General features: G+C 42.1%; 1 protein-coding gene across 1 annotated transcript; it reads left to right on the top strand.

Moving 5' to 3' along the window:
- The first annotated feature begins 207 nt into the window (after window positions 1–207).
- insl3 (insulin-like 3 (Leydig cell)) lies at window positions 208–1,087 on the top strand. The gene is made up of 2 exons (XM_047590197.1): window positions 208–472; window positions 580–1,087. Exons 1-2 carry the CDS (start codon window positions 280–282, stop codon window positions 780–782), a joined length of 396 nt encoding a protein of 131 aa, XP_047446153.1. The 5' UTR covers window positions 208–279; the 3' UTR covers window positions 783–1,087.
- Window positions 1,088–9,480: the final 8,393 nt, after the last annotated feature.

Here is a 9,480-nt window from a genome sequence, read left to right on the forward strand (position 1 = left end):
CATTTAGACGGGCCAGATTTTATCTGTCAACCTTGAGACACGGCAACACTTTCAAACTGATCTCTAGATCAGGACATGCTTTTCCCTTGCCAAGGCTGAACACATTTCTCGAGCAATCTGTGGCCTCAGTATTTTGGATAGCAGTGTTTTAACTACCACACGCTGGCTATATAAACCCCGGCATGCCCACCTCAGGAGTCACCGCCACACTCCCACCCTCACCTCCGGTCCCTGTGCCCACACACATTCAGCCTCCACTGACCAGTAACACATTGTGCCATGTCTGCCGCTAAGTGCTTGGTGTCTCTGATGGTCGTGCTGCTGGCTGCGCTGTGCGTGGCTCATGAGCACGGGAGGATCAAGATGTGCGGGAGAGAGCTGATTCGTCTGGCTGTGTCATCCTGTGGAAACTCCCGGCTAAGGAGAAGCAACCCGGACACAGAGCTGGGTCAACCTGAGCACATTCCTCACTGTAAGTACTTCACGTTTAACTGTGCTTAAATCCTTTATTAAGTTTTAGAACTATAAGATTTAGAGACAGAGAAGCAAACACTGATTTCTCCATCACCTTTTTCGCAGGGGAGCGGGACGCCTCCAGAGAAGAGAACCAGGGTTCAAAACAAGTCCACAGCCCTCCTCAGTCTGACAGGCAGACTGATGTCTTCTCCTTGGCTCCTCACTGGTACCCCATGTCCTCCCGGATCAGGCGAAATGCTAAAACAATATCTGACATTTGCTGCGAGAAAGGATGCAGCATGAGAGAGCTGATACAGTTTTGCTAGGTGCTGCACCTCTCACATGACTGGCACTGAGATGAATTCAGATAATTCAGATTTTGTTCAGCGCTCTGAGGTTGTGAGCTAAAATCATTTTGCACTGACCTGGAAACAGTGCACAGCAATAATATAGATACGGGATGTCTTTAATCATTTGTTCCCTGTGCCATGTGAAAGTGCAAAACTTAAATAAATATTGTTGTGGAGAGATTATACCACTGAAAGTATTGTAATATAATTTATTCATCTGTTAACTGTTGAAAAAAGGGCTACATCTACTAGTACTGTAATAAAGCTTTTAATGATTATTACAAGGTACAATTTACTGTCTGTTCTTCCCGTCTCACTGTGGAAACCTTAACTCTTCAGGGTAACTTCAAAAAAGGAGTAGGCTAATGATATATACTGTTTTATTTTTTCCTTGCTGTTTCCACCCTATCGGACAACATAGAAGGGGCAGATAGGAACCAAAGACAGAGACAGATAACTGTCCTAGAAAAGTCGCAGAGGCCCTAAATGAAACTAGAGATGCTGCCTCCCACTTCATTAAAACTCCATGCCCCAGTCTGTGGTACATTTTTCCCTTTTAAAAAACAACTGGCAACTCCACCACACCAAGACGAGCACGAGCAAATTAATGTGTGCATTGTGCCCCTTTAATGGTTTACTTGTGTCCCTGCTGCTGTTTCAAGAGACTATTCTCCATTACAGACGCAAGTCTGACGCTTAGTCAGATATGCAATAAATATTTACTCATGCCTTCTAGATAGTGTAGCATTTTCAAAGCATCCAATTTTCTGTATGTAAAAATAGAAGCAGTTTGACATGAAGACTTAAACACATACATTCCCACTCTGGTTGGGGAATATATCAACTGCTGTCACTTCTAAATCAACACATACTGACACTGTGTAAAAAAAGAAAAAAAAAATTATGTATATACATGTGTGAGCATAAACACACACGAGCTATGAGACATTTAACTGACGGGTGTGTGCAGTCCAACGCTCCTGCTCTCTCTGATAGTGCTAAATCGGATTGAGGCTATTTGCTCCATAATAGCAGAAATAATCTCTGTAACCCAACCAGTTCTTCACTCTGAGGAGCGCATAATTTTCTCATTAGATAATCAAATGTGGTGCTGATTATCTGCACTCCATATTGCAGCCTGTACTAAACAACTCCTAATAGCAAATGAAATAAGCCTACGGTCACTGATTGGTTAATTGGTTTTAACTGGGGAGAGCTGTACATAAATTAGCATACAATTAGTTTTTGCATAATTGAATTTATTTGTTGTCAGACAAAATATCCAAAAAACAACAACACTGAATTCCTATCAGCTTGTTAGCGGATCATTTAGTTTGGAGGTTTTCTTTTTAAAACTACAGATACTCAGACGTTAAATCCAACAAACTGCTTCTGGCCGTGGAATTGATTCTCTATACTTTCTGAACAAAGTTTCTGAGCTTGTCTCCTCGAGCCTGTTGGTACATTCTGTACAGTGACAATGAGTGAGAAAGGATATTTGCTTAAAAAATAAAACTGTAAGACAAAATACAGTAGTGGCGCGGCACCTCTTTTTTATGTACAGAATAAATAAATAGAGAGTTTCCATTACACAAAAAGAGTAATAAAAAAAAGTTAAGATAATCAGTCTAAATTATACCATCAGAATGTTTGGGAAATGTAAAATGTTCATGATGCATGTAAATCATGGTTTGTTGCAGTTCCCCATGCTAACCAGGAGAGGGAGGCAGATACCCGATTTTAAACCCGCATTGCTTTTCTCACTTAACCCTCTTCTATTACAGCCGATATCAGGAACAGCTTAATTTTGAGGGTGCTACTTTTGAATTCCACTGTCACCGTATCAACATGAATCAGTTCTGTTGTATTTCCATCACATTTACTCTCCCGCTGTGATGATCAGTCTCTCGAAGCTCATTATTGTAAAATCCTCAATCGCCTCAAGTGATCTTTTACCTCCTTGTGACAAGAGGAGAAATCTGATCAGAGGACACTTGAAGACCTTGGCGAATCCTCACTCAGTGCCAACGTGAGATGAGAAACGCACGGCTGCGTGGGGCCTCTCTCTGGCGGGCTCCTCTCTGCGTCTGTTTTGTCAACTGAAAAGCTGCTAAGCCAAATATGGAAAATGAAATCAGAGCCTCCATCTCTCGTTCTGTCTTTCCTTCTCTTTGTGTCTAGTTTCAGTGAGCAGGAAAAAGCAGCGGGGCAGAATAGCACCTTTACTGAGTGCCAACGCGCACACACACCAGGCAGGAGTGTGTGTGTGTGTGTGGACTGGTGGGTGTCAATTTGCATGTAAATGAAATGGCTCTCAATGCTCTTGTCTCCAACAGTAAAATTGTCAAGGCTAAAGATGCCTTTTGTGGCGTGCATGTGTGTGTGTGTACAGATCTCATGTGTGCGTGTGTTTGCATAGTGCGTGTGCACATGAGTTGTGGTATGAGTGTGGGGGTAGAGATCAGCGAACCCTTTTGGAAGCTATTCTTGTCCGTGTTTTGTTCGCATGTGATTCGGGTTATATTTTGGAATCAGTGAGCACATGTGGATGTAGAGAGGAGGGCAGAAGTCAGCAAGATGACTGACATGTCCGTTTTTGTGTGTCCATTATTGTTAGGGCTTCAGGCATCTCTGTGGCACATAAACTGTCAGATTGTTGTGTCAAAGAAATCCTCACTCCCAGGGTCCGTGTCTTAACTCGGAGTCGTCCTCTCTGCCTGTGAATGAGAGAGAAAAATTAGGAAATTATACAAGAGCTGAGAGGAAAATTCAGTTTTAAATGTTGGCGTTTACCGTACAAATAGAGAAGGCCCTTATAAGTAGTTGTTTATCATCTGTAACCACTCACACCTATCACCAATCAACCCAACCAGCATGTCTTTGGAGGGTGGGAGGAAATCAGAGTACCCGGAGAAAACCCACACAGAATAGACACAGGGAGAACATGGAAACTCCACACGTAAAGGCTTGAGTCAAACTCGGGCCCTGACCTTCTCACTGGGAGGCATCAGTGCTAACCACAGAGCCGCTGTACCACCCAAGTACAAATGTTATTAATCAAAATAACATTTTAAGTCTTAAACAATAAACTGCAGGCTTGAATGATAAACTGTATTACTTAGTATTTGGACTTATACCACAACAACGATTCATTCCAGGAGCTACATTTAAGAACAATTTCAGTTTTTTAAATGCTTACCCATTATACAATCCCCTACTCTGTAAATATGTGTCAGCAAAAGGTCACCAGAGGGCAATTACCTAATGTAGCAAATTTGTTTGTGTAAAGCCATCACTTTAACATTTTCATTTCTTCTGCTACCTAGAAATAATAATGATAAAAAAGGAAGCGCATGAAAACCCAGAGTATGAACGTGGATTAAAGTGGCTGCAAAGGTGATGTCTTAAAGATGATAACAGGCAGCAATAACAAGGATAGCAGAAAAAAACCTTGAGCCTTTTGGCAGGGGACTGACTGTGATTTCACTTTGAGAACTGCACATCTTTCCAAGACCAACCTGGCTCAATTCCGACGGCCCTGACTCAGGTTGCCTGTTATGCTGAAAGCTCTCTCAGCTGAGATGAAGGCATAGGGAGAAAGTTTTGGGCTGGGATGAGCCACGTGCATACCAAAAGCCAAAAGCTGTCTCTTTGCTTAAGGGCTGTGACAACTGCTCCATAAATCTTTGCATTTTCTGCGTGACACAGAGCTCTCTTTGGCTACACTGGTCGTCCCACTGACAGAAGAAGAACAGATACACTGATATGGACTGACTGCTCACCCTTCAAGAATATCAGCAAATACCGCAAAAGTGCAATTAAGCTATATCCATTATAAAAGGTTGGCATAATTATAATTAACAAATATAAGCAGATATAAGCACCTTTGCAACCTACCAACTTCCAAAAACCTCTCTGGGCAGAACACATCATCTAGTGAATATGACGCTGACCCAAAACAAAACAGTGTCCCAGCTCATCAGTCAGAGCCAACTGGACTCTGCAGGAAGAGTGTTAAAGGAGACGAGCTAAAATGCAAAGTGTGCTGCAGCATCGGAGAGCATGAGAAAATTATTGTAGGTTTTCAACATTAAGGGGATAAACCTATCCTAGTCAAAAAATAAAATTATGAATGTAGAATAAGCATTACATGGTACCTTAAAAAAAAACAAAAACAAAAAAAACTTGGCGGCTCACTTCACCGAGCAATTAGCTTGTCAACAATTGTAGTCATCATTGAATAACTAAAACAGAAAAAATGGACTTGAGTAGCCTACGCATCGTTATTATATTAGCTACCGTTAATGTGCCTGAAAAAAAAAAAAAAGTATTTGACGTGAACTTCAGAGTTTTACTTATCCTCTAACATGGAGGGGGTGGAGCTTGTCTTCGTCCAGTCTACGACTGTTACGTCATCGGAATGCGTCGCTCCTATTTCACCGGTGATTGGACAGAGACTCTGTTTGACCCAATGACTGTAAGTTTGACCCGAGAAACGCGCCAACACAAGGTAAGTAAACAAATAAGCGATTATAGAACTATGTTGAACTACAGTAGAAAAAAAGTGACTCTTGGTAATGGCGTTATTCTTTGTGCAAGTGTGTGCTTCTCTTCAGTCAGTGACAAAATACTGTATTGACATATAGTTTTATATCCGTTAAAGATCACCCCAAACACAGACGAATATAAAAGACACATGCACACTGACGATAACGTACAAGCAACATATCGGTTTTGTCATTAAGATTTAGTTTATCAGTGAAGGTTGATTATTTATAACTGCTGGTAGCTCTGTGCTTTTTGAAGCCGTTTAACCCTGTAGACATTTTAGATATGGCATAGCATAAAATGTGTAAGTATTAACTCTAATGATGGAACTCAAGTCCCAAGAGCTAACATAATAATGATAATTGTTATAATACATTTTTATTTATATGGCGCCCTTCAGCTCGCCCAAGGTTGCCTAACACAGAATAAAAAATAGACAAAACATTGAATGAAAACATATAATAAAACAAGCAGAAACAAACAAACAAACAAAAATGTGGACAGGGAGGTTAGTGCAGGTCATGAAGCAGGGTCCAAGTAGAGAGAGTACGCCAGTTTGACCAGATGAGTTTTGAGTTGTGATTTGAATGATGAGATGGAGTCTGACTGTCGTATGTGAGGGGGGAGGGAGTCCCAGAGTCTGGGTGCTGAGCAGCTGAAGGCTCGGGCACCCGTGTCGCTGACTGTCCAGCTGAGGTTGAGCGGAGGGAGGGTGCGGGAGGGAGGTGTACTCCTGGAGGACAGACAGGTCAGACAGGTAAGTCGGGGCCAGATTGTGGAGGGCTTTATAAGTTAGGAGGAGGTTCTTGTATTGAATGCGGTAATTGCCGCTGTTAAGTTTGAGAAACTCAAAAAAAGGAACAAAACTAGATAACTAGAAATGGACACTCCTAGCCGTTATGTCAGACGTCACATACATCATTACTAGTCTCACTGCTGCTTTTTGTGCTTTGATCCCCATCTAATCGTTCCTTCTCTCTGCACAAAATGATATAGAAACACACGTAACACATTTTGAACTTATTTAAAACCACCTCCAAGCTTTCTAATGGACTCATAATGACTCATAATGAGATCATATGGACTCCGTAAACCAATAAACGCACTGTCAAACGAATGTACGTGGCCTGGACCCGTAAGGGCCCGCAACGTCATCCCATACCCTGCGAAACTTCGTTATCTCTCCAACTGCACCGTCCGCCATCTCCTACTGTGAAGTGACAGGTCTGTCTTCCGCTCTGCTTGACAACATTTAGACGGCCTGACCAGCAGTGACAGCTTCAGAGGCATCATGTGATTAAACGCTGTTCCCAGGGGAAGAGGGAGAAGAAGACAGAGCTACTAAAACCACTTTCTTGTTGTCTTTCCACGTGCTCTTATCGCCTCTCATCCACCTAGCCTCATGCCTCAGATTTCTGTTTCTCTATCTTTAGCCTCCTTACCATGAAATACAGGAAACGGACAGGGAAAACACAATCACGGAGTAGTACATCAGTATCTTTTTAGCTCTTGGCAAAACAGAGCTATATATCTTATCATTGTAATATTTTCAAACTTATTTTTGCACATGTCTGCATTTCTTGATAGAATTCTCCCTCTAAGACAGATTCATTATCACACGCACGCAGTATATTATCTAGTAAATTACAGGCTGCCAGGTCTAGGGGGACCATCATTTTATGTAGACTCATAACTTATGACAGTATGATAAAAGTCTTTCACCCCTTTAAAAATATGTGGTTCCAACTTGGCTCGAGTTGGTGACAAGAAGAGGAAGCTGCACACAAAAAATATAATTTCTTCCTGATAATTATATTAATCAGGACATACAGTGAGGAATGGCAGTGCAGGGTGTCAGTAATGTACAGTCTGTGGTATGAGTGGGAAAAAAACTTTAACCACTCCCACCTCTCAGGTGCAGCCACACCTGACGACCTGCCCTCCTAACAGCCCTGTTAATGTAACGTAGAGGGTTGGCCATGACATGTGGTTCATATGGCCTTGAATGACAGTGCCGATGGGCCCCCGGGTTGTTCTTGTTGCTTCTCTCTCCGCACTGAAGCCATCTTTCTGTTATATTTTTACAAACCCAGCAGCCGTTTCTTTTCATTGCCGCGTCAGAATTCCTCCCACTTCCTGTCACTTCACACCCGATAAAGGGACTCGTCTCCTACAACACAGGTCAACCATGTAGAAAATGCCGCAATACCGAATGCTTCTGTGCGTCGTTTTGAAGTGCTTAAGGCCACGAGCATCCACTTTATTTTTATTATCCACAAATTTATATAATTTATATACCCCCAGATTTTCAAAGCCAGTGGCTTCTGAACCAAAGCCAATTACCACCTCCACTTCCGTGATTAATTACGCTCTCGCCCTATACAGTCTTTCATACGCGTGTCATTATAGTCGCTTAATCTGTCCAACGAAAACAATAGAGGCACATGCAGCAAACACCACACACACACACACACACACACACACACACACACACACACACACACACACACACACACACACACACACACACACACACACACACACTCACACTCGCGCGAAGACATTAACTGCCACTTTGTCACAACCTTGGGGCTGCTGGGAGGTGGTGAAGCTGAACTAATAGAGCAGAGCTGGTAGAGGGCAGTGTGGTGGCGGCGGCAGCCACCGAACTAACTGCAGGCGAGTTTTCTGCAGTTGCAGAGCTGAATGCCACGGTGCATCGCAGATAAAGTGGTGCGCCGGTCTTCTTGCTGCAATCTGATGGCATTGCTGAATAACTGAATATCCATTGTGTGCGTAACGGATATAAGTTCACCCGGAAACACTGCTTGATATCTTATCTTCAGTGCAAGAGTAATATGTGTCAGTCGTCTTTTTAAGGCAGATGTGTGAAATCTTTAATGATGGTAGTAGTGATGACACAAGGACTGCTGATAAGGGTGTGTCTATAGTCTTCTCTTGTTTCAGAGCGCTCCAACAAAGAAGTGGTAATCTGTGTTTTTCTTGCTGACTGTATATAAAGATGATTGGACGCTCTGTCATTCATCAGGTTTCTTGAAGCATGTTTTTTGAACTCAGCGTTGGTTTTCCGGTCGTCACCATATTGTCAGCGCTGGACTCTTCTTAACTCCAGGTTATCTCAAACATGGGAAAAGAGACGGGACAGGACATGGGTGAGTCATATGTGAGTTGACAATTTGCAATTTGTGACATGATCCCGCACGTCACTCAATGTCACCACTTCCTAAATTATTAAAAGACTTAAAATTGAGGATTTAAGACCAAACATGTTTTTTTGTTGCAGGCTGTAAACATGTTTATTTATTTTATTTTTTAAATCTGGAGGTCTATAGGGATTAACTTGCAATCGCCATGAAGGAACTGTGGTCTGTAATCCCTCTGAACACAGAGATCAATGTTTATCTGAAACTTTTCTTGGACCTTTACTAGATTATATTTCATTGTTCCCGACTGTCAGACATGTTGGATTCATAAACCTTCATAAACCCTCTTTCCTCTACGATAGGCTCCACTACAGACACCAGATTTACTTGCTGCTGATCACTTTAAACAGAATTGTGGACTTGGAATGAACCTTTATTTATATTGAAGAGTACTTAAAAAATAAATTTCACAATATTTTATTTACAGGTACTTACTTTGTGAAAACCACAGGCCAAAAAAAAAAAAAAAACTAGAGCGAAATGTATATATTCTGCTCTGATTGGGTCTGACCTGAGCTGTGCTCTGCTTTGGAACTGACGCATGCTTCAATAAATGCATTAGGATAAAAAAATGCTGGAACCTTTCCAGGCACGGATAACTTGCTGCATAGGCAAATGTCCAAGACAAGTATGGCTCGTATATGTTTTGGAGGAGTGTGGATGCCTCATAATTTGTGATAAAAAAAAAAAAAACACGTCCTCTTTCATCAACTTTTCACTTCCCCAGAGTAGCCAGAGAATCACTGTTTGGCCATATCCATGTCCTGCAGAGAGAGGGAGCTTTCCAAGCACCTCGTACAGCTCACCTTCACAGCTTCGTGTGTGATCTCATAACCGGTGCTACTCACCTGCAATGTCCAACATGGGGCTGGTAATTGCGATATGATGACCTATCTACTCGC

The sequence above is a fragment of the Mugil cephalus genome, chromosome 7 (genome assembly GCF_022458985.1).
Source record: "Mugil cephalus isolate CIBA_MC_2020 chromosome 7, CIBA_Mcephalus_1.1, whole genome shotgun sequence".
Taxonomy (NCBI): domain Eukaryota; kingdom Metazoa; phylum Chordata; class Actinopteri; order Mugiliformes; family Mugilidae; genus Mugil; species Mugil cephalus.

Excerpts from the sequence above, each read along its gene's own strand:
- insl3 (XM_047590197.1), top strand. The coding sequence starts at position 280 with ATGTCTGCCGCTAAGTGCTTGGTGTCTCTGATGGTCGTGCTGCTGGCT. Across the intron at positions 473-579 it reads ACCTGAGCACATTCCTCACT|GGGAGCGGGACGCCTCCAGA; the intron begins GTAAGTACTTCA and ends CCTTTTTCGCAG.